At 38.6% G+C, this 26,257-nt stretch overlaps 1 protein-coding gene across 1 annotated transcript; it reads left to right on the forward strand.

Moving 5' to 3' along the window:
* Positions 1–840: 840 nt before the first annotated feature.
* On the forward strand, positions 841–14,734 carry gnrhr4 (gonadotropin releasing hormone receptor 4). Its single transcript, XM_005928666.2, has 4 exons — positions 841–968; positions 1,477–2,014; positions 10,705–10,909; positions 13,622–14,734. Exons 1-4 carry the CDS (start codon positions 895–897, stop codon positions 14,083–14,085), a joined length of 1,281 nt encoding a protein of 426 aa, XP_005928728.2. The 5' UTR covers positions 841–894; the 3' UTR covers positions 14,086–14,734.
* The last annotated feature ends 11,523 nt before the right edge of the window (positions 14,735–26,257 follow it).

Raw genomic sequence — 26,257 nt, forward strand, 5'->3', positions numbered from 1 at the left:
AGTCCCTGTCAGCACTCTTGCTGCAGCATTTTGGATTAGCTGAAGGCTTTTCAGTGAGTTTCTTGGACATCCTGATAATAATGAATTACAGTAGTCCAGCCTGGAAGCAATAAATGCATGAACTAGTTTTTCAGCGTCACTCTGAGACAGGATATTTCTAATTTTAGAGATGTTGCGCAAATGGAAGGATTATCACTTGAAAATAGTATTGTGATGAGGTGAAATGTAATTTACAATAATCAGAAAGTAACAAGTTCTATCTTCCATCAGTACTTAGCCCTCCTGTTATGTTGGTTTCCAGGAACACTTATGTTCCCCGGTCAATTTGACTCGGGCATGTTTACTCATCCAAAAGTGTCAGAAACACTGGCATTGATTATTTTACAATTTTCTTTTATAATTTTGATTTTTTTTTTTCGTTTTCTGTAGTGATGCAGGTGACATGTGACATCTCTTCTGTTCTGGGTCAATCTGACCCGCAAAGTAACAGGGGGATTAAAAGAGGATGTTTGCCTGTTTTAATTTAACAAAACTGCCTTTCCCTCCAATTTAGCAGCAACAAAGAAAACGTCAAACTTCAAAAATGAAAGAGCTTTAAAATTTCACCGAATTCAAACACCAGTAAAGGTATTTGTTATGGTCCCAGTTTGATGGGGAGTAAAATGCTTCTCTGCAGCTCCAAGCAAACATCAAATCCATGTTATGATGAAGTTTCTCCAGTGAAAATAAAGCTGGTAAAGGAGGCTTACTCTCCTCAGCAGCATCCCCCCGCCCCCCTCACAGCTTGCCGAATAATTCGTCTGTCTTCCTCCAGATCTAACATTAGGAGCGGCACCGGTTCGTGAATGGTTAACCCGAGTGACGGCGTTGGTTGTCATTTTGCACAGCGGACGAATGAAGCGGTCTGAAGCAACAGCTGCAGTGACTGCAGTAACACGCTCTCTTTTAGCGATCACTGGTAACGGCGGGTAAGTCGTTTATTTCTGGGTCATAAATTGGTTTAATTCCGATTTATTCCCCCCTGACTTTCTTTATCTTTGGAATAACGTCAGGAAGATGGGAAGGTATGAAACAGCGAGAAATTAAAGGATGAGACTAGAAGTTTAGGAAATGTTTACACCTCGGTTATTTTATTTGTTTGTTTTTTTTGCATTTTCTTTACCTCTTTTTGAATTATTTTGTATGTTCTTCTATATCCTCTGCATTCTTTGTGTGTATTCTTTCCATTTTTTTATTGATAGTTTGCGCACAGCAGGCAATTCGGCAATATAATTAAAGCTGGACATACATTCTTCGGTAGAAAATGCCACATATGCATAAGGCACAACACCTTTTGCATTTATTATCAGGTTGAATGAAGATTTTTTTTAATTTTCCCCTTTCAGACTTGCAGTTCCGCGCTGGAGATGTTGGAGGAGAAGAGATACACATTCTAACTTTTCTTTTCTTCTCTTTTAATCTTGTTTTTGGGTCCAGTCAGTCCGATCTCCGTCAGGCTATGTACCACCAGCTGACGGATCAAACAGTGAATGGCAGCTGTCAGGGACCCACCTCAGCGTGCAATAAGAGTGCAGATGGAGACGCGCTCGAGCTTCCCACTTTCTCCACAGCAGCCAAAGTCAGAGTCATCATCACCTTCGCTCTGTGCGCGGTGTCGGCTGTGTGCAACTTGGCCGTGCTGTGGGCTGCCAGCAGCGGCGGCAGGCGCAAGTCACACGTCCGGATCCTCATCATGAACCTCACGGTGGCCGACCTGCTGGTGACTTTCATCGTGATGCCGGTGGACGCGGTGTGGAACATCACGGTGCAGTGGCAGGCGGGGGACGTCGCCTGCAGGCTGCTGATGTTCTTGAAGCTGGTGGCGATGTACTCCTGCGCTTTTGTGACAGTGGTCATTAGTTTGGATAGACACTCCGCCATCCTCAATCCGCTGGGAATCAGTGAGGCCAAAAGGAAGAGCAAAGTCATGTTGGCTGTGGCCTGGACCATGAGTGTCATCCTTTCACTCCCTCAGGTAAAAGAGGACATGGTGTTGCTACCCTGTGAGTTTGCAATTTAATGAGGAAAAAAAAGTGAATTAATTTTTATTTAAATTTTATTTAAACCCAAAATTCAAGTTTTGATCGTAAAATGCGAAAAATACCACGTGGTTAAACTAAATATAAGCGCATGAAAACACTTTTGAGTTTAAATATAAATTTCATTAATTTCTAGAGTAAATAAACTAAATAAATGATTAAAAAAATATATATTCCACATTTGATCTCTCATATATTTTAGTATGAGAAAAAGAAGTTCAATAATAAATCTCAGTTTTTCTATGTGGAAAAAGCTCTAGCTGTTCATTGGCCAGACTGACCTCTAAGTTTAAAACATAATTTTTTTGTTAATTGACAGAAATTGTCCCTTTTTTCAGAAACAAATTGTTTATCTCTTAGTTATTTACTTTGGTGTAGTGTGAAGGGCTATGGTGCAGGTCTTTATCATTCGGAAAAGCAAAAAAATTAATGTGTTTTATGATTTTTTAATATGTGAAAAAACAGCTCACATTTTCCAATGCTGTCCAGCAGGCCAGACTGGTAACTTTGTGAGACTGATGAAGCCCCCCCCTTATGCCTTTACCCTTCAGTTAGCACATAACAAAGGAGGCTGGGGACCTTCATCAGGTTGCCTGCAGGAAGTTAAGAATTCACAACATAACTTGTTATACACAGTGTTCATGTGACTAAATTGGATGCAATTTGCACACTTTTCAGTCGTTTGCACACTTTTCAGTGTGCTTATCACAAACCAGTGTGGCAGAGGTGCTCACACATGGGACCTACTTGAAGTTCAGTTTCTTGCCCAAGGGCACTTTGACATAGAGAGACAAAGTTCCGTTTAACAGACCTTTTAGACTTCACTTAATTTGTAGAGTGAGATTAGACAGGATGGTATTGGACTGGTTCTTATATAGTGCTTCTCTACTCTCTTTGAGCACTCCAAGCTCAAGTAGCATCAGGTCAAAAGTGGATGGAGCTGTTCTTTCTCGTGGCCCCCTTTACTCTTTGACCTCAGTAAACACTTTTCAGATGATTTTATGGTGTCAGCAGCAGGCCACAGGTCATACTGAATAAAGAATAAAGTTATTTTTGTACATTTATAAATTATCGAGATTCTAAGTGTCAGGAAAGAGGATTCTCTCTGTTCACATCTGATATCAAAACACTAGGGGTGCAACAATACTCGTATCGATATTGAACCGTTCGATACAGTGCTTTGGTTCGGTATGCATATGTATGAACAATACAAAATTTTTAATTTATTTGATCAACTTTCCTTCTGACGATGCTGTCTGTGTTGAGAGCTCAGTGGATCTGCGTTCAACTACTCCGCCTAGGCTGCACTGTCGAGCGCAGATCCACTGAGCGCAGCCAAGCTAGCAAGACAGAAGCTAAGCTCGTTGCAACATGGCAAATTGAACCTCCCCCACCCTCATTCAGATCTGGCCTTTGGAACTATTTTGGTCTTCATGTGAACGTATGACCCTGAAGGTAAGCGCGTCATGGACAAAAGTAAAACAGTATGTCGATGTGCCACGACAATGCTCAATTACATTGGTGGGAACTAGTGCGTTAGCGCAGTTTGCAAGTTACGGTGTGAACTAGTGATGGGATTTCCGGCTCTTTTTAGAGAACCGGCTCTTTCGGTTCGGCTCACTAAAAAGAGCCGGCTCTTTCGGCTCCGAACCGGCTCTTCAGGTTGTTTTGTTGCTTTAATTAATTTATTATTAACAATAATATAAAATTATGCACAAAAGGAATTACTAATGTAAAAAAAAGTGGTTTTATTTATATATGTTTATATATAAATATATGCGGTGGCCCCTAGAGACAAAACACGTACAAACTCCAAAAAGCACATACAAACTCCAAAACACATTTCTAGCATGAACTGAACTTCCAAAACAGAGCTACCTAGATCACTTAAATTACACAATTGTATTGTTTGTGTATTTATACACAAGCATTCATATATAGTCAAATAATTTAAAAAAAGTTCATTTACCTGTTATTACCACACACCAAATCCGGTCGTTGGTACTTGCTGGCTTGTGTAGCCACTAGGTAACAAAAGCTCAACACTGCCCCTAGCATCCTGGAGCACTTCTGTTGTCTTTTGTACGTGTTTTGAGTTTTTATGTGCTTCTGAGTTTTTACGTGTTTTGGAGTTTGTACGTGTTTTGGAGTTTTTGGGTTTGTACGTGCTTCAGGGTTCGTACTGATTTGAAGTTTGTATGTGCTTTGTCTGTAGGGGCCACCGTAAATATACTTTTATTTATTCACTCCACAAAATGTAATAAATAAATCATATAATACAAAAATCAACTATTCACATTTCAACTTTTAACTATTTAAATTTTCAGCTTTTTCCTTTTACAAATTTAAAGTGAAACAACACAAAACACTGCAAACCACAACACAATTAAATATAAATTAAAATATGAAAACAAAAAGAAGATGCATATTCTCTGTCATATGGACCTGCATGAATAAACTTTCTGAATCCTTTATCATCTGCAACTGAAAATAGTTGTGGATGATTACTATACCTTTCTAATGTGACGTTGTTGTCCCTGGCTCTCTTTCTCTCTCTCTCCCTCCTGCTCTGTTCCTGTGCTACTGAGTGTAACTACCGCCCCTCCCCCCTTCCCAGCATAAAGCACAAGGCTCGCATGCTGAGTGAAGCGGAAAAAAGGTGCGAGAGAGAGGGTGAGAGAAAAAAAAAACACAGCTTGCGATAAGGAGCCGACTCGCGTCGTTCACGTCAAAGATCCGGCTCTAAGAGCCATTTCGTTCGCGACCGACCCATCACTAGTGCAGCAGGGGCGATCCGCGGTAGCTCGTTAACGGAGATTTGCCGTGTTGTGGCGTTAACGTCATTTCAGATTAACGCTGACAGCACTAGTGGGAACACAACGAATATGACTGCACATTTACCCGACATCATCCTAGTGCAAAGACAAGTGGAAGCAGACAAAAACAACAAGCACGCATGCTACAAACTTTACCAGAGTCATTTAGACAGCCGTTAGCACATGATTCTCCTTATGGGGACCTGATATGTTTAATATGCTGCTGAGAATTGACCCCGTGCACGAGAAAATAATAACTTCCTGGTTTGAGACTGGATGTGGGGTTGTACATTTCCGGTAGCTTTACTTTGCGGTCAATCGCTACTGCGAAGATATACTCCAAAATCATATCCAAAACTCGAAAACGGAAAGATCCATTTCTCTGTAATAAACTCTCTTTTCCAAAGATGAGTGATTTCTCGATCAGATCGATTTATTATTTTATCCCTTTGTTGTTTTAGCAACATTAAATTTAAAAACAGTACTTTTGAGTTAAAATATATATTTGTAATTTTAATAAATGACAAATTAAAAAAGCATGAACATTTTTTTGTATTGAAAAAATATCGAACCGTGACACCAAAGTATCGAACCGAACCGAGAATTTTGTGTATTGTTGCACCCCTACAAAACACCAAAATGGTGATATTGAACACACTCAGTTTGAAGCTTCAAATTGGGATCCTACTGACCAAATGACCAAATCAAATGGTGACTACATTCTTCTTTTATAAAGTCTATGGCTATAGGACCAAAAACCAGATTAAGAAATTCACTGGCCACACAGGATTTTTTGCTGACAGCCTGTCCAGGGTGTACCATGCTTTTTGCCCTGCTGGCACAGACAACAGCCACACACAACTGCTGAATAAGTAGTTATATAAAAGGATGGGTGCATGGATGGACTGAGGTTTTCCCATTTTCACATACCCCTGTGGTCATTGGCCACTTTCAATAATGTCTGATTGGGCTGATTTTCAGGTACTCCGGGGTATTTATCTTTAATGTTACACACAGGTGTAATTTTATAAAGCAGGAATATGCATAGGAAACCCATCTTTAGGCGGAGAGTTTGACACACTGTAACACATTATATACTGCAGGAAAATTATTTGCAAGTTGTATATGTAAAATATTACGTTTATTACAGTGTTATCAGCTCACTTTTTAGTTTTGATCATTACTGTGCCCTGGAGACTAATTTTAGACTTATATATGTCTTTAAGGAATATTTCATGAGTTTGGGAATCAAATCAGCATGTGTGTCCTGATTTTCTTAAAATTATGAAAAAACGCAATGCAGCATAAAATAATTTAATAGGATGTCCTAGCAAGTCCCCCACATTAAAAATAGAAGTAACTGTTTAATATTGTTTCTGCGCTTCCCTTTTTGTAATATTTCTTTCCCTTTTTGTGTTGCTTCTTTTATTTACGTTTTTTTTCTATCTATAAATCTTACTTGAAACATACATTAATTGAATACAAGTTTCTTAAAACAGCTCATATAAAACAAAATGCTAAAAGGTTGTAACACACTTGAAACTTTTGTGTCAAAGAATAAATAATTTCCACCAAAATTACAAATTCTTCTGCCACTGTTTAAACTCAAGTGGTAAAATAAAAATAAAGATTTTTGTCAGAATGACAGACAATCCTGAATGTTTATTATACCAGAATAATTTCTTTTAAACATCTCAATGCTTTTTTGTAGCCAACTGAATGAATGCTCTTGACATGTTCATTTCAAAAGGACAAGATTTTACATTCTACTTAAAAAAGAAAAAAAGACCACTTAAAGTTCTTAGGGGAAATGTGTCCTTCAAGGATCATACAATGGAGGAAACTACAGTTACAACAGCAAAAACAAAACAAAAAAAACATTCAAAACTGCTCAGAACAAAACATGTAAACTAGCAGCATCAAAAATCAGATACCGCAGGAGGTAAACATGAGTCTTCTAAGGACAGAGGTACTGTGCTGTGAATCACTGGCTATCTTGTGGTTCCTTTGGGCCACAGATTCTTATTAACCTCCCCTCTAATGCTCTCTCTTGCATTGTAACAGGAAGATCCAGCAGGAACGCCACATCAATCCTCTGCACTCTTCTGCATATTCCTATATATTCTGTTGTCTTGTCCTCGCTTCACTGCCAGACATTGTCATTCCTCTCTCTGTTTCTTAGGTGGACTTTTTCAGCCATAAAATGCAAATTTGTCCATATATGCTGTTTATTGTAAAACTGTTGTAATCAGACTTTACAAATGTTGTGCTCCAATTAGAGATCTACATATGTGGGCAGGACAAATATTGACGATTAGATAGTTAGATGGACCAGATTCTAAAAACTTTGCCTGATCAGATGAGTCTCAATTTCCACCCCAGCATGAAACCACGGATCCTTCTTGTCTTGTACTGTATCAATAGTTTAGAGTCCTGGTGGTGGTGTAATAGTGTGGTGGTGTAATCTTCTTCTTATTGGCACACTTTCAGCCCTGCTTGATTTTCTTTACTGACCATGCCCATCCCTTTATGATCGCAGTGTACCCATTTTCCAGTGACTATTTCCAGAAGGATAAAACACAATGTCATGAAGCTCAAATCATTTCAAATTGCTTTCTTGAACATAAAAACGTGTTCACTGTTTTCAAATGGCCAAAGTTACCAGACCTGAATCTAATAGAGCGCCTTTGGAATGTTGTGAAATTGGAGATTCATATCGACATAGCTGCAGTAACTGCGTGATGCTATCATGTCAGTATGGACCAGAATCTCTGAGGAATGTTTCCAGCATCTTATTATGCATTATGGCAGTTCTGAAGGCAAAAAGGGCAGTCCAACCCAGTACTAGCAAGGTATACCTTAACAAACTGGCTGGTGAGTGTATGTTACACACAAAGATATTTATGTTGCAAGTGCAATGCATTTTTTTCAGTGACTTATTACACAGAATATATTTCAGCGAATAACTTAAAGCTCTGTTTTCTTCCCTCAAATTTGTTCGCTGTACACATAATGCACAACACTGAGTAACCAAAGTCCATGACCTCTCAAAACCTCTTCCGCTGAAAACCAAGAAAAAGGAAAAAAAACCCTCTCTTGATTATTTCGAACTCTTCACAGACCAAAAGAGAACAGGCTCATGCAAATGTTAATGCAGTCGTGCACGCTCGAGTCCCACGATTTCATCAGAAAACAATCAGAACAAGATTAAACCCAGAACACTTTATGGATGCATGAATTATACTAAAATTTATAGATGGTATGCAGGGTGTGCATATCTTCACTTTTTTCCCCCAGCTTTGTATCAAAAGAGCAGTGTGATCTTTAGTTACCAGAGGTGAAATGATCATTTCTCTGCTGGGTAAGGTCACACTAACAAATCTCCCAATGCCTCATACTGAAAGTCAGCATGTAAACTAATATACTGTACATATACCCCAATGCTAGGAGGTGATATAAAAGGACAGTTTGTTATATGCATATACTGTATTACAGATAAGGTTGCACTTCATTCAGCAATTTAAGCTTGAAAACCAGAGAGACTGCTGGTTAAACGTTTTTACTGGATGTTCCACTGAAATTCTGCCAACGGCATTTTATTTCTCCCCTTACCAATTTGTTGAAGCGATGTCTACGTCGCTTTAAAACATCAATAGCAATGACATCGCCTTCAGCCTCATACTGTTATATTATGAGCACATTCTCTCTCAAAAATTAATACCCTGCTCCACTTTTGCTCTGAAAAATGTCAGGAGCTCTCTCACCAGTATAAATGTTGGGTGAGGAGCGGGGAGGTTCTTCCACGTAGCCTTTGAGAGCCAAACTGGAAGTGAAAGTGTGGAAGGGAGCCAGATGGTAGCTCTTCTACAGGTGGGAATCTTACTGGGGTCCCACACTGATAAACATTCAACAGAAACATGACTTTATACACTTTTCCATGAAAAGTGTATAAATTCGATTGGGCTCATTCATGGTATGTACGATTTTTAATAACAAAAGTGTCTTGCTCACACGTGCCTATTCATACCTGGGAAGAAAATGCATGCATTTACCAATTTACAACACGTTTCTCATTTATGTGAGAGCCGCCAACAAACTCCAGTTTATGTTTTAGCAAAATTGCCAGAAGCAATTCTGCTGCTGTTTGTTTCTTTTCTCTTCCCACAGACACTTCAAATCCAAACTAAATGCTTGAGCCCCGAGGTTTGACTTTCCCTAGAAACACTGTGACTGTCTATTTGTGTATCTTCATGAACACAAAATAAAGCAGATTTGAAAATTAGAAGCGTTCAGATTGTGAAACATATAATTGTTTTTTAATTTTTTAACGTAAAAACAGCAACATATTATGAGTTCAGATTTGGAACTAAGCTTTCCAAACAGAATGCAAATATGTATTTTTAAGTTGATATAGGACAACAACAAATATTAAATTCTGAAGCTGAAAAGTCAGCTGTTCTTCAGAAAACAAGTCCTAATTTTGAGCGTGTTTTCCAGCAACATGTTTTTCTAAAAGCTTGGTTCGAGGGCATCAAAATCTCACTGACTTCTGTCATTAGTGGATAACCCTCTACCACCTGAGCCACAGCAGCCCTCAAGTAATTGCACTGCAGCCCAGCAGCAAAAGCAGCACGTTCGATTACTTGCTGCTTTACTTTCATCAGGTATATTCCAGCAAGACATTGAGGACTATCATGTAATGAATAGAGTGCTGAATCTTAAACAGAAATAATATCTGCTAAAGTAATGCACGTCTAAGTTAACAGTTTTTTAAAACTGTTCTATTGTGAAAGCAAGCATCATTTCTCTTTGTATGGAAGTATTAAATGGATTGCAATTATATTGTGAATTATGAGTTATAATAATGCACTCAAAGTAATGACCTGTCTATCAGTAGCAACTGGGAGTCTCTTCCTTGCTTAAGGATACCTTGACATGTAAACATAAAGGGCCAGAACCCTAAAATTATTGGATGATCCCTATTTTTTTACTCTCTTCTTGGTACTGTAGCTAGGATCTTTTTAACCAGTCTGGAAATCCCTACTTTCAGCTTCTCCCTCATTGATAGGGAGTCACCCCAAAGGGAAGCTGCACATGTTTGATTTGGCAGCCTTGGGCACCATATGCCCAAAGAGATTTGTGGCTTCTCCCAGAACTGAACTGGGGATACTTTGCTTGAGTGGGGGATGTAATAAACAGCTATACTATACAGGTACTCACACTTGTTGCTCTTATTCACAGATTTTCAGACAAAAATTATTGACGATGTCCAACTGCCTTAAAATGTATCAGAATGAACATTTCGCTTGATGGCTGTGGATTCAATATCGATTAGAGGATCTGTAAAGACAGTAAAACAGACAAAAATGATTTTAACAGACAAAAAAAGAAGAAATTGTGCTTATTCACAATTATCTCTCAGATGTTTTTACAGTAACTATGGCAGAGACTGTAATGCCCAGACCACCTCCATGCAGAGATTTGAATTTCTAAAGCATTTCCAGTTGAAGGGTTTAAAGAAAACCAGCATCCTTTGCTAACCTCAGCAAAATGTCAATCCCAGAATGAAAGACGAGGCCTTAACCAAGCATTTTCAGACCCAAGCATTTGATCAGAAAACACCTTTAAGTGTTATTCTAGAGCGCATGCAAGCATATGGTAAAATATCACTGTGTTCAGTTTTACTTTCTTATTAGATTAACTGATCAATAAATATTCATGATCCACTTACATCATGCTTGACTACAGGATAGATCACGAGGATGCAGTGCCGTCGCTCAGTAGAACTTTTCTCGTCTTTTTTTATCTAGATGTTTATATTTCGCAATGTGACCATCACGGTGCCAGAGAAGTTCACCCAGTGCACCACCCATGGAAGTTTTGTCCAGCGCTGGCAGGAGACCCTTTACAACATGTTCACATTTGTGTGCCTCTTCCTTCTACCTTTGGCCATCATGATCTTCTGCTACACACGAATCCTCATTGAGATATCCAGCCGCATGGCTCGGAATAACTGTGAGTGTTTACTTTTATTTTTTTCAAAGGCTTCAAAAAACAGTCGTGAAAAAGAAAGTAGACCTGAATTACTCAGTCATTTTTTAGCAGCAGTAGCCTAAGTAATAACTTTTCTGTACGATTTTCTCTCACATTATTTTGGAGGAACTTTGGCCCACTCTTCTTTACTTATGAAATGTTGCTTCAGGTCATTCAGGTTTTGTAGGCATTTGTTTATACAAAGTTCTCTTAAGGTCCCGCCACAGCATTTCACTCAGGTTGAGGAATACAAATGTTTCATGCACAAATCCAAAATGTATTTTTATACCTGAATTTGTTCATATTTTAGGAACAAATTCAGAAATCCCTTCAACCATGCATAAGAACAAATGACAGCATGGTTAAATAGGCCTACTAATAATAACAATAATAATTAAAATTATTATTATGCTTTTTTGGTCATTGTTTACAGTTGTAAAAACCACCTTGAGCCACAAAATGCTCAGAATTACAAAAAAAGGTATATAAAGAAAATAACATACTGCTGCTAAGGGAAAGCACAGCCGCCCTTTGAAAAAAGCTTATTTCCACCGCTTGTATCGGTTAGTACCCAAAGCTCATGACCATAGGTGATGTTGGAGATCTGTCATCTCCACAACAGACCTGTGCAGCAGCATCACTGCAGTCGTGGCCCTAATCCGTCTGTGAGTTCAAACTTGTTCCATTATCTCTTATATCACCTTATGTTAAATGGTCCTTGTCCTCCACCTTGTCCTTTTCTACTTTTTCTTGTACTCTGTTAGTATTTTTCATACCAACTTTAATTCCAAACCTTTTTTTGCTTGAGGCACAGTAAATGTCTCAGAGGAAATTATATTGAGTACTCCTGTTATTTTAGTTTCAGTCTTGCTTTTTTATTTATATTTTCGTCACTCCATGGAAACACAAAACTAAGCTTCTTCTGGCTTCTTCCTTGCACCTCAGACTCTATTATTCAATTTTCTACATTCAGACTTTCTACTCATTTCATGCCTTAGAGGTTGTTACGTTCCCCTAAAAGGGTCCAGGCGATGAGGGAAAGTAACAAAAGGTGTCCGGGTCAGAAAAAGGAGACAAATTGACAAAATGGTTAAATGAAAGAGTTTTATTAATAACTTTATATTAATAACTCAACTAAAAGAGACGGACAAGCCATTTAAAGAAACAAAACAAAACTCAAGCGTCGGTCAGTAAACTGAAAAGCAAGTCAAAAAAGGGTTAGCAAACAAACACACTCATCTCCACCAAGCAGGAGCAAACAATCACAAAACAAAACAATCTCACTAGCTGAAAACACGCAAACACACAGCTCACTAGCTGCAACCACTCACATGACACTCTGCCAACAGAGCTCACCTTTCTCTGCCCTTAAATACCTTTAATTGCTGATGTGAGTCAGCTGTACAAAAGAAAAAGGTGGCACTAAGGCAGGAGAGACGCCCACACAGGCAACTTCAGGAGGAGGCCCTAATAGGGCCATAACACCCCCTCCCATAAATACAAACCTGTGGTTTGTCAAATTGACCTGTTGCAATAACCAAAACAACAACCAATCAAGTCCGTAATCGTTGCATCACCAAATTATAGCAACGGTTAGGCATTGCCTGCAGAAGCTGCCAACCCCATCTCAATGGGTTCAAAACACTGACTTAGGCTTCTCTCTTACAACATCTTGACTGATTTTTCTGCTTCACCTCAAGGTTAAAATATTTAATTATATAGAGTAACAGGTACTGAGCAGTGGCGATTGCCCAAAGCTGCCGGTTCTGAATGATTCTGATCTTCTAACATATCGTTAGCTTCATAGCATAAGTGCCTAAGTCATTTTTTGGTCAAATTGAGATTTTTGCCTAACTTTACTCCCCTACCACTGCTGCATCATCCTGTCCGTCTGAAACACAAAACACAAAAAAATGACTTAGGCACTTATGCTATGAAGCTAACGATATGCATAGTGGTGGGAACAAAATATGCCCGTTTCATAAATTCGACAGTAATTTTGCCTTCCAACAGATTTTTTATGTAGATTTCCATGAGAATATTAGTAATTGAGTCCCAAAGTCCTGTTGCATGTTTGGCTCAATGTTTTCAAGGTTCCACAGGTGCTGTGCCAGCAAAACCAGCCCAAATCCTCCCCTGTCCACCACCACTAACAGCTGGTATGAGGTGTTTGTGCTGATTGTGTTTTGTTTTCTCCAAATGTGGCACTGTGAATCATGGCCAAACATTTCCACTTTTGGCTCCAAGTCTTGTGGTTTGTTTACATTGCAAGCTTAAGCTGTGCTGCCATGTTGTTCTCAGTGAGCAGAGGCTTTTTCTTGGCAGTCCTTCCAAAAGGGATCATATTCATCATAATGATCTCAGTTAGCATGCTAACTGAGACCTGTAGAGTCTTTAGATGTAGCTCTTGAGCTGCTGTACAGTCGACCTTGCGGTGACTTTGATGATATGTCCACCGCTGGGAAGATTTTGCATCATGTGAATAGAAATCTAAATGCTCCAGACCAAAACCTCTACCAATTTTTTTGCTTTAACAGAGGTGCTTACACTTGCTGATGATGACTTAATCAAGTGAACCATTCCTATGGATTGCAGTAAGGGTGCATAGAGTGCTGTGAACAGGCTTTTCTTCACATGAATGTATATTTTCAGGGAGACATGGAGTAACGGACGTGGTGCTTTCTTTTCTTCCAGTCCTGTCAAGAGATGTTCATCTACGCCGATCCCACAATAACATCCCTAAAGCTCGGATGAGAACTCTTAAAATGAGCATTGTCATTGTGACGTCATTCATCATCTGCTGGACCCCGTACTATCTGCTTGGATTGTGGTATTGGTTGTTCCCTGAAAAAATGGAAAAGACAGTTTCGCATTCACTGACTCATATGCTGTTTATTTTTGGCCTTTTCAATGCCTGTCTAGATCCCATCACCTACGGTCTGTTTACCATTCATTTTCACAAGGGTATGAGGAGATGCCGTCAAAGTTCAAACGCACGGACTGAATTAGAAAACAACACTCGCCTTGTACAAATGAGTCGGCTGTCCTCTCGCAGGCAGATTGCCTCAGATGTTCACAGTGCAAGCACAGAGGTGGTAAGAGAAAGCAACATCATGAAGCATGTCTCAAACCCAGACATGTCAATCAGCAAGATATGATGGCTTAAATAATTCCATAAATGAATGTGTTTCTCTCAATGAAATCTTTTTGTGTTATAAATCTGTTCATGTTCCACCGATATAATTGATGTTGTATTATAGCTTACCTTGAGTTCAATAATCCTGTGGTTTCTCACACTTAATACATCGAAAGCCTCTTATATGATCTGAAAGAGCACTGCCACATTGGCTGAGGGTGACTCAGTACAGACAGATTAAATGTATTAAATGTGAGCCTATGCAGCATGTTGTTGATACTGACTGCATGTCCAAAATCAGTTCTGTGTTTAATGTGCTGCACCAAAATCTGACTCGAGTGAAGGCTCTAAAAAACATCTTTGAGGAGAGCCATTTGGATATTTCACATTAGTATTAGTATCTGTGTTGCTTTCTGTGACTGAGGCTAAAGAAAATATCTGGATTTTGAAGCTTTGTATTAAAAAGTTATCAGTAAATCAAACATCACATAAACCTTTGCTCCCTCAAAATAGTGGTCATTAGTAAATGTTTGCATGGTGCTGCTTCTGTTCTGCAAGATGTTGTAATGTGAATGTATTTATGTGTTTATTTATTGAATAAAAACTTCAGCTTTTTGCTTTGTTAATTCACAAACAGTAAGAGATTTCCCACCAATTTAATGTACATCTGTCATCAAAATAGAGCAATGCAGTGCATCTGATTAAAAATAACAATAATAATACTACAAATCCAGTTGTTGTAATCTTACATTTTCTACTGATTAACTTCTGTTTAGATTTAAGAATGAATTCATACAGTCAGTTAAACCTTATGATATAAATCTGTGTAGTTAGGAATTTCAACAGCTTTGGTGCAAATGAAAGACACAAAAGGTGCAACAGAGAGGAAACAACAGGTTAACTATAAACAACAACAGAAGATTTTGCAGGTGGTCACAGATCGTTGCTCTTTTTTTATCCCCCACTCGTCAAAGATATTTCTCTCTCAGATCATCAATGCCCGACTGGCAGGCTGGTCATGCTGTATGATGTTGCAGGCAGCGAGCTTGGTTATGGTGTCTCCAGGATGTCACGTGTGTCTCAGTGATGAACTTGCTCTCATCTATGCAAAGAATATTGCACGTACACAGGTACAAATTTGAGAAACACTGGGAAACATCAACTGATGACAGATTGAATCAGGCTGTTTTACAATAATTGGAGTCCTTGTCAGGGTAAGCCAGTTTTCTTTGAAAATCCAAGAATTTCTTTAATGAGATAATACGCATGTAAAATAACATTAAATGGCAGCAGTGAATGAGACTTGGCTCCAGCCACGGTCTCTCTTTGTTTAATTGGATATTTAGTCAGATTTAACATTCCCGTAACTATAAGCTGATCTCTTCTTCTGTGTTCACTGCCAAAACAGCAAAAAATGCTCATAAGCCATTTAAAGATTAAAACAAGTAGCACTAGTTCACATTTTCATCATTCATCATCAGCTAATCTCTTGTGTGACTTTATTGTGGTCATAATTAAAGCGCTTAACCTGGAAAAGTTGCTTGACAGTCCCTGCAGATACATGGATAAGCAGTGCTTTTTAACATTTTTTTTTTAATCAGATTATACCCAACATTTTGCACTACCCAAAGCTCTGCCTTTTATTGGGATACGCAGAGCTGTACTTCATGTTTCATCATCATCATCATCATCGTTTATTTATATAGCACTTTAAAAACACACAAGGCTGACCAAAGTGCTGAACAACAGAAACATAATAGATACCATAAGAATAATAAATACGATAAATAATAAATAAATAAAATAAAATAATAAACATAGCGAAAACAATAAAATACAAGTCAGTCAACCACTGAATCAAAAGCCAGTGAATAAAAATGCGTTTTCAATCTGGATTTAAAAACCATCACTGATGTCGATTGCCTAATGTGAAGAGGAAGATTATAACAAAGCTTAGGAGAACGTCTCCTCTCAGTTTCAACCGTGATTTGGGGACTGAGAGCAACAGCCGCTCAGCTGACCGGAGCGAACGAGTGGGGACATAGGGCTTCAGCAAATCAGACAGATACGCAGGTGCCAGACCATTTAAAGATTTAAAAACCAATAAAAGAACTTTAAAATTAATCCTAAATTCAATTGGAAGCCAGTGCAGGGAGGCCAGAACCGGAGTAATGTGCTCAAATTTCCTTTTACCAGATAACAACCGTGCTGCAGCATTCTGTACTAGTTGCAGGCGTGTCAGAGTGCCCGGTCCAACCCCTATTAAAAGGGAGTTACAATAATCCAAGGGTGAGGTTATAAAAGTGTGGATAACAGTCTCCAAGTCACGCCTTGAAAGAAAGGGTTTAACCTTCGACAGACGCCTGAGTTGATAGAATGACGATTTCACCACCCCATTCACGTGGCCATCAAAGGTAAGTGCAGAGTCATTTTTAACCCAAGATTGGTAATCGAGCTCTTCAGGTGAGGGGTCAGAGCAGCAAGGTCAACATCAGGGATATCAGATGAACGATTCGGGCCATTTTACGTTTTACGTTCGTTAAAATTTAAAAAAATTTGAGCCATCCATGACTTAACATCACTAAGGCAATCAAGCGGGAGTCTAATTTGGGAGCTATCAGAATGACTGAAAGGAAAATAAAGCTGGCAATCATCAGCATATAGATGAAATGAAACTTTATGTTTACGAAAGATCGCATGCAGTGGCAGGAGATACAATGAAAACAGTAATGGCCCAAGAATAGATCCCTGTGGTACACCCCATGACAGAGGGGCCACAGAGGACGATGACAAGCCCAACTTAACACAGAAGCTCCTGTTTGAGAGATATGATTTTATCCACAGGAGTGCAAAGCCAGAAATGCCCACACAATGCTGCAATCGAGAGATCAGCAGGTCGTGATCCACTGTGTCAAATGCAGCAGTCATATCTAGTAGTATAAGCACTACGTGTTTACCACAGTCCGTCGCTACCAGAATATCGTTCATAACCTTTATGAGAGCTGTCTCTGTGCTATGAAACGGCCTAAAGCCGGACTGAAAAACTTCAAACATATGAGAGTTGTTTAGAAAATCCATCAGCTGAGTGTGAACAACCTTTTCCAAGATCTTACTCAGAAAAGGAAGTTTAGAGATGGGTCTAAAATTTGACATTGCTGAAATATCTGAGCCTGGCTTCTTAAGTAAGGGATGAATAACTGCATGCTTAAACTCACTTGGTACTTGACCTGACAAGAGGCTGGTATTGATTATGTTCAGAATATGTGGTCCAACAGTAGGAAACACCTCTTTCAGAAAACGGGGTGGAACGACATCATTCGGAGAACCACACGGTTTAGCACTTAACACAAGCTTCTCTAGTTCAGGTAGAACAATTGGTTGGAAAGCAGTGAGCAAATTTAAACAGGGAACATGCACAGCCGGGCCAACAGAAGATTCATGAGTGATCTTTTTTTTTTTTTTTCATTGTTAATGCTGATAAATTAAGTCTTATGCTGTTTTAATATCAGAAAGCAAGGCAAGCTTTCTGAACCTGTATACTGCCAATATGACAAGTGGCATTCAGAGTGAAATACTCATTAGTGACCTGCAGGAAAAATGCTACGCTAGAGCGGATGATAAGGTCATTAATTCTGGCAGATCAGCCTCAATGGCATTTTTTCTGCTAAGTGATATGAAACCTAGCAGGAGATGGTTGGCTTGACTTTTGACTTTTTCATTAAGTATATTTTATTTAAAGCCTGGTTTTGCTTCCTTTATACCCCAGCTCTCTCCCATCTAAATGACATCATGTCTGGTTCTTAAAAAAAGATGCTTTTAAATTCCAAACCTCAGGCTGGAACATCATATTTTCACAGTCCAACAGTTAATCTTACTCTAGCTACATCCATTTCTTATTTACAGCCCATGGTAAAATATAGTCTTTATTAATTTTTTTTTTTAATTCATATGCATTCGTTTTTTTTAAGTACACTAATAATAATAAAAAATACAAACAATATTGAGTCTTACAAAATGTCGCATTGCAGTAAAACAAACAAAAGTAGTTCACAGCTGGAAGCTTATGTGTCTGCTGCAGTTGCTTGATGTACTCAATTTAGTACACCCATTCAAGTGTGTTGTTTATGTAAATCATGTAGCAGCAGCTCAGTGCATTTAGGCATAAATACATGGTCAAGATGAACTGCAAAGCTCTAATAACCAGTTGTTACAACAGAAGTATGCAGAAGAGCATATGTCAAACCTTGTAAAGGTGGACTACACCTGCAGAACACCATGCCAGGTGCAACTCCTGTAAGCTAACGACAGGAAACTGAGGCTACATTTCGCATGGGCACTTCAAAACCTTATAGAAGACTGAAAAATGTTCCCTGGTCTGGCAAGTCTAATTTCTGTCAAACAGTAGGGTCAGAATTTGGAGTAAATAACATGAAAGCATGTCTTGTACTAGTGCTTCAGGCTGCTACTGCTGTTGACCATGTTCATCCCTCTATGACAACAGTGTACAGATCTTTTGATGCCTGCTTCCAGCAGGATAATGCATCACATCACTAAGTTCAGATAATCTCAAACTGGTTTCTTGAACGTTATACTAATAAAGATGATAATAATAAGCTGCTATAACTCCTTGGGATTTTATTTTAAAGGTCACCAGGTGACACTAACTGGCAATATCTGAACCACCTATCTATTAAAGAGAACCCCACCAGTGAAAAATTTTATTATTGTAAGGGGTGTGGGAGAAAAGTGAGACTAACAACCCAGAGCACCAATGTGGTGAGACTGCTTCTTATTAAGTAATTCGGGTGTTATGAAACCAGGCTGGGTTTTTTGCTTTCTTCCTCTTCTTTGCTCTCACGTGGAGTTGGTAAAGTATCTCTTCCAGCTACTCATCCACATCCAGTCCAGGTCCATTCCTGCAAAAGAGAAATTGTGTTTTTACCTACTTGAAAACGTGCCTGCCCATCCACTCCCCTCCATCTCTTTATGTCCTAGGAAAATATGACTGGTTGCTCCCTCCACTGTCAGCCTCACCAGCATTTCCAAGTAATAATCCAATTTTTTTTTTTACAAATTTCTCCTGCACTGTATTGCACTAGCATGAAAGTTTAACCCACTTCTCCTGTCTGACAGAAGTCTTCGCATGTTCTGTGAACTGAAGCTCTCCTGTGGTTGTTTAATCCTGAGCTTTGCTAAATAAACCTTTTAAAACTGTGTCAGGTCGTCGAGTCCACCACTCTAATTATCTTAATTGGTTATGGCACAGTGTCATGATTAAACTTTGTGAATAACTCACACTGGATGACTAAACTTTGATTCAAACAGTAGTGCAGGCTCTGATGCCTCCACTTTCACCCCTAAAAAAATGAAGCAACGTTATTCAGTTCATCATTCACTGCACTCACAAAATCAAAGACAAAAGCAGCAACTGAAGGAAGTTAGTTGAAAAAGTTGGCTAAAAGAAAGGCGAGCAGAGCACAACTCCAGGTTAAGAATGATTAAGCTATCAGCTGTTGGTAATGGCAGTCATATGTGACACTATCTAAAAGTCATGTAACACAAATCAACACAAAATATGTATACAATATATGGTAAAATGGTAAATGGCCTGTATTTGTATAGCGCTTTACTAGTCCCTAGGACCCCAAAGCGCTTTACACATTCAGTCATCCACCCATTCACACACTGGTGATGGCAAGCTACATTGTAGCCACAGCCACCCTGGGGCACACTGACAGAGGCGAGGCTGCCGAACACTGGCGCCACCGGGCCCTCTGACCACCACCAGCAGGCAACAGGTGTCTTGCCCAAGGACACAACGACCGAGACTGATAAAAATATATATGAAATACATCTATAAACAAACACAACTGTTTCCATATTGCACTAGCCCCCAATGGTAAAATGTGGTTGTAAACATGTAAACATGAGACTGTGTTGTAACATTGTAACATTTTACATGAAAGTTATATTGGATCTGACTGTTTCTGAGATGTCTTGGTCTGTGTGGTTCATCAATTGAGGGGAGAGGACAGCTGACTATCCACTGGGCGTTATATAACCATATATCCATATATCCGTGGAGCTCTTTCTTCTGTGCTGTTTTGCAGCTGGAGAACCATACACAGAAACAGTAGGCCAGGATGCTCAATACCGTGCAGCGATTAAAGGACACTATCAGCTTCACAGGGATGTTATTCTCTCTGAGAACCTTTAGAAAGCAGAGTCTCTTTTAGGTTTTTCTAACTACATCATCAGTTTGCTTGGTCAGGTCCTCCCTGATGATAAATTCCAGTAAGCATTAGTCTGAGATCCTCTCTACACAGAGCCTGTTGATGGTGAGTGGCAGGATGTCATTTGCCTTCTTCCTAAAATCCACGATAAGCTTCCTATAAGCTCCTTGGTCTTTGCATTGTTCAGGAGAAATTTGTTGTTATTACACCAGCAGATCCATCTCATCTCTGTAGGTGGATTCATCCCCCCAGAAATGAGCGCCACCACCAAGATATCATCCACACACTCAACAAAGGTGTTACTATAGTGGGCAGGAATAAAGTTGTGTGTGAAGTGGGTGTAGAGCAGGCAACTCAGGGGTTAAAGCTTTGCAACACATACATTAAGCAGTAACACTTTACAATAACTACATGCGATTAAGCGTTAGTACACTATAAATCATCCTAAGTGAGGACCATGTATACCATAGAAAGCATTCATAAAATGAACTGAAAGGTCCTTGAGACTCAAACTCGAGTCTTTGCTACGTTCAAATCAGAAAACAGACAAATCACAAAGTGATACAGAACATACAAATTTTTATTGCATGATGCAACAAAATCCACCACAGGTTTGGAGAATAATGAAATATTAAGTTGGTCCAGAATCTGAGTTTTCTTGGGGGTTTAAGAGAGAAAGACACGCACAGGAGTGGAGCTTGAGTACTTTACCTTCAATAAACTGAAGTGTCTCTATTTAAAATAAAACATGAATAAGGCATAGTGACGCAATGGGGACTATTTCACAGAGCTTCACATACAAGTGTAAGCACCACAAAGTGTCCAACCTGAACTGAGAGATGCTGCTTTAGACTGCTCCCAGTGTGATAAGCAGGGCTGGACTGGCCATCGGGCATACCGGGCATTTGCTTGGTGGGCCGCTCGTGAGTTTTCGTTTTTATGGGCCGATGGGGTTTTATTTATTTTCTTTTTTTTAACGGTATAAATGAATAGTGGTGGATTGGCCAGTTGGTCATGATCGACTCTGGGCTGGACCAATTACAGCCCAGAGTCGAACTTTAAAGTTGAGGTGAAAAGCAACGCGATTTCTCACGTACGACTTCAGCTAGAAAGTTGCTAATTCAATCATGAAACTGATCAATGATCAGCTGATCGGCTTTTCTCTCTGCGCCAGGAAGAGGAAACCAGCGGATGTCGCGCTAAACAACAGCAGCACGTTTAAGCTTGATCAGCTGTTGTTAGAATTTATTTAATATTACATTTCTAGTATCAGCTGATGTTTGCTGGAGCCACAGCTGTAAAGCTGCTGGTCATGATGGTTTGGATATGTGGTGAGAGGGAAACATGAAGATGAAACCAGGAGATGTCCTTACTGAATCATCAGAGCTGAACAGGTGATGGAGAAACAGGTTTACCTTTTAGGTGACATGAATGAGTTGAAGGGAAGTTATGAACTGTTTCTGAGAGACAAATAACACCAGGATCCTTTTCTATGTAGCTGACAGCTGGTAACTGTGCAGGGGCGGGTCTAGCAAAGTTTTGCCAGGGGGCCAGGTAGGGCATTAACAGGGAAAGGGGGGCACAAAGAAATACTTTTCTTTCTTATTCTCATTTAAAATGTCTAGCTTTTAATAAATAATTATCTGAATCTTACAACCAAAGTTTTATCTGATGTAAAATGTATAGAAATCCATTACTGTATATCAGTAACATATTAAGTCTAGTATATACCCTAGTAAGCTTAGTATTTTCCTTTGGGAAGGTACCATCTGTGCAGTCTGCAATTCTGTTGAAGAAAGATGTTGAATCTATTTAATTACTGGAGAAAAATAATAGATTTCTGTGCATTTGTTTTATACGTGCATTAAATTAAAATCGGTTTTGTCAATTAAGCATCTTGAGGGTGTAGGTTTAAGTTTATTATAAAGGCTTTATGGCTTTTCCTATAATACCATGGTGGGCCGGTCACTAGTCAAAATGCCACTAGTCACTAGTCAAATGATTTTTTGTCCCAGTCCAGCCCTGACGATATGGGTCATCTGAAAAATGCTGGAAAATGTCACTGGGATGTTTCAGACTTTTCCCCCCGTCTGGATAGGTTAGTTAGGTTTAGTTTCAAAGTTTTCCCTTTTTAAAGAAAAATGTTAAGTTGCTTGGTCCTGTGCTTTCACATATGTGAGCTCAGCTGACATGAAGCAGTGGGTGTCTCTGTCTCCAGCAATAGCAGCACCTCGAGGTAAAGGGGTGACCAGGTTCAGGAGTGGGTTGCCATGTCCTTTATCAAGGAAAATGACATTTCCATGTAGTCTCAAAAGCCTCTGTTTGGAAATAACAGCTTTTAAAAGCCATGAATGTGAATTCAAAATTCTAAAAATATTTTTCTAGGACAGCAGGAAATAAATAATTGAATATATATTCACACTAGTGTTTTACATCAACTGTGACTTCTTTTTAGATTTTATTTAATCATCAGTTATGGTCATAAACACATATTTTAACATAGATCTTACAAGTATGTTTACTTTCAATCCTGGATTGAATAACAGTTTATCATCATACATCAATTCACTTGGTACAGCTAAGGTTGTAATTTTAAAAGCTCATATTTATCGTATTGCAGGTTATTATTAGCACTGATGGCACACTGCACTGACGCCTCTGCAGCGGTACATACAGCACCAACACAGGTGTGTAACTTAACATCAAAACCAAACAAAGCTGGACCAGGAGTTTTTTTCTATGCCCCTTACTACATGTAACTCATGGATGGAGCGGTGTTTTGTCTACGCATAAAAGACAACTCAGCAAATAACTGTAATAATTGTATCTTCATCAGTCTGTCACAAAAACATAATTTGTTCCAGTTTCTTTAGCTGAATCTGTGAAAAATGTCCAAAGTTTTCATGAAGCTTCGAAACTCTGATCAAAATATCCCAACAGTGACATCTGCGGTCTGGATGGGGTAGGGAAGTATGAGGGCAGAGAGGAGGAAAGCAGTCCTGAGGAACTGTTAAACCATGAGAAAAATGGATTTTCTCATGGTTAAAGATGCAATGAGTGATGTGGCAATGGCTCCGACGTCTCTTATTGCATCTTTCAAGATTGCAAAACATGTGCAACTCTCCCACAGAGAGGAATAACTCATAACACACTCGATGTTTGAATTATCTCTGGTAAAGCACTCGGGGTTGCAAACATGGTTAAACTTAATTATTCATAAGTATACTGACTATCTATCAATTTACCCAAATGACCAAAGTTACATATATACCACAAGCTATTAAAAGCATGCATCATTCCCCTTCACAGCCTATGGCCCAGCATGTTAAAGAAATCTTATAAGCCATTGTTTTACTGGTCAAGTTACATCTTTAATAAATAATATTTAATAAATATCACTGAGATTCTTAGAGTACGATGTTTCTCTTGGAACCCAAGGGCAGATCCAGTCACATCACTGCTGTGCTGTCAGACACAGGCGTATGTGTGGCCGACTGAGATTTCTTTTTTATTTATTTTATCCCACTTCAGACAACAACTGTTATTTTTAAACACAGAAAATAAGAACCTGTCCTACTTGAAAGCTGAGTCCTCTGTTTGGTGTCAGTGAAATCAATAAAACACTGAACCTACCCACACTTTTCTTCTGCAAGGTGTAATCTGATTGACTGCAGGGCTGCTTCTTTCCACAGCTGGTTTCTATTACATTCTTCTGAAGCAGCAGACATGACATATCACAAACTAGTTCTATCTGGTTAATTAAAAACTTTGTGGGAAGATACACATATCTAATGATAAAGTCAGAAAAAAATGTTTATATTGGTGGCAGCAGTAGTAGACAGGCTCATTTTGTCATTCAGCAAAGCAATTAGAGAAAACCTCTAACGCACTGGGATTTATGGGTAGTTGGAAACTTCTCACTGATCTGACCTAAAATGATAAATGTTCAGTGGCTTTAAGATTAACAAAGACAAAATTTCTTTGAATTTAGCATTTTTTAACACTGCCCTTTTAACAACAAGTTAGAGTCAGGAGCTGTGGTTCAATCTGATTTGAACTGTAATATAAAGGTAAGTAATTAATTTTATATTAATAAACATACTATACAAGTACGAGTTCTGTTATTAACTTAAGCAAAGAGACATCACTGAAAGGTGTTGATATAAAAAAGTGCAAGGTCTAATGTACGACTTATCCAAGGTGATCTAATGGAAGCGGACGAGCTTCCTGTTTTCTTTAGCCTTTTAAAAATGACCAAAATTTTAAATTTGATTATTTTATACTGTTAATTGCTAATTGCATGCTGTAATTTTTACATCAGTTAATTTTTGTATCATTTAACTGCTTTTTATATAGCCTCTGAAATAATTTGAATTAATGCTGAGAGACATTGTATTTGTTTAAGCTCTTATGTATTATGTGCAAAGTATGATACCATAACCGCTGCTGTTTCATCTCATTGTTCAGCTTTTTTGGAAAAATGATACTGGTTTAAGGTTAGTGCAATCATCTTGGACATTTTTTGTCTGTGTTGGAGAGTGTCTCACAGACCACTGACCTGATTTTCATTTGTGGCTCAAATGTTGGGGAATAAAGTATGTCACCATTACGTGCAGTCACACTGGGCTCACCCTATTCTGGTCATCTTAATGTGTGCTGCAGGGTTTTTGAGCCCCGTGATTATAAAATCATATAAAGTAAATGTCATAAAAGTAAAAAGAAGAAAAAAAAGAAAGAAAACTCAGAAAAGTGTCACTGTGCTACAGTCAGTATATGAGCTCACTGTGGTCCCTTATTCATTTAGCAATATAATACTTATAATTTCACACATTCGAGGAGGGAATTGGAATTGAAACCCTCAATAACAATCAACATTTTTACTTTGTTCTTTGCTTTTTTAAGGTCAGTAAACACAGATGAGTGGGAATGCAATCCACCATGAAGAGGTTAGCATGATTATTTGATTATAGTATTGCTAAAAACTGATTCAAATATAGAAAAAAACACAAATCACAAAAAAGTCATGCTTCTTCATCAAATTACTGCTCAGAAATAATGAAATTTTCCATTTTGAAGACTAGACAATCAAAAAGTAAGTGAGGATCAAGTAGGTGAGGGAAGGACTGGATGCAAAGTCAAGCTTTGGGAAGCACATGTAATCAAAAACATCTCCATCATTGCTACTTTCAGTAAATCAAAGGTGGTGTGGTGTTATTGGTAGCGTTCATTGTGTTTGTAGATTGGCTGCTTCATCAGTGTTAATTTTGACAGCAAACTTTCTTAAAACTTTTTTAGTTTTAGTCATAGTTTAGGCATCAAATTCTAATTGACTAAATACCATCTTTTTTACTGAGAGAACTTCAAGAGACAATCCAACAGTTTGCACTGTTTTATAATTAGGCAGTTAAAAGTTCAGGTTGCATGTCATGGTTCTGGGTGTTTGACCCAACTTTTTTTTTTTTCTCAACACATTTTCATTTATTTTGTTTTACACTTTTAAACTAGCCGCAGAAGCTGATGAACGACCTCTTTAGTTTCATCGTGACATGAGGTATACTTCCCAAGGTTTTACCTGCATACGTCCATCTGCATACGTCCATAACTATATGCAATAATTAATTCATTAACATTTGTTGTATTAAATTGTATTTAAAAAAAATCAAAAACTGTGAGGTCTGTTTTAAATGCAGGGAATACATGCAGTAAGAGCATTTATCTCTAAATTAGTTTGACCCAACTTTTGAGTTTATTGTGTTTTTTCCAAGTGTTTTTGTGTTATTGTGATGATTTAAGTTTCACTAGTCAGTCCTGAGTTTTTCTTGCTGTTTTCAGAGTTTTCTTGTGTTCCGTGTTTCTTGTGTCTCCTCCCGTTGTCCCCTCAGCCTGTCTAGTCCCAATGGATTAGTCTGTGTCTTAGTATTTCCTGTTTTATTTTGACAGTCTCCTGCCCTGTGTTCAGTT

This window comes from Haplochromis burtoni, unplaced genomic scaffold (genome assembly GCF_018398535.1).
Source record: "Haplochromis burtoni strain Fernald_Lab_line unplaced genomic scaffold, NCSU_Asbu1 Contig_114, whole genome shotgun sequence".
Taxonomy (NCBI): Eukaryota; Metazoa; Chordata; class Actinopteri; order Cichliformes; family Cichlidae; genus Haplochromis; species Haplochromis burtoni.

Excerpts from the sequence above, each read along its gene's own strand:
- gnrhr4 (XM_005928666.2), top strand. The coding sequence starts at position 895 with ATGAAGCGGTCTGAAGCAACAGCTGCAGTGACTGCAGTAACACGCTCT. Across the intron at positions 969-1,476 it reads GCGATCACTGGTAACGGCGG|TCAGTCCGATCTCCGTCAGG; the intron begins GTAAGTCGTTTA and ends TTTTGGGTCCAG. Across the intron at positions 10,910-13,621 it reads CCGCATGGCTCGGAATAACT|TCCTGTCAAGAGATGTTCAT; the intron begins GTGAGTGTTTAC and ends CTTTTCTTCCAG.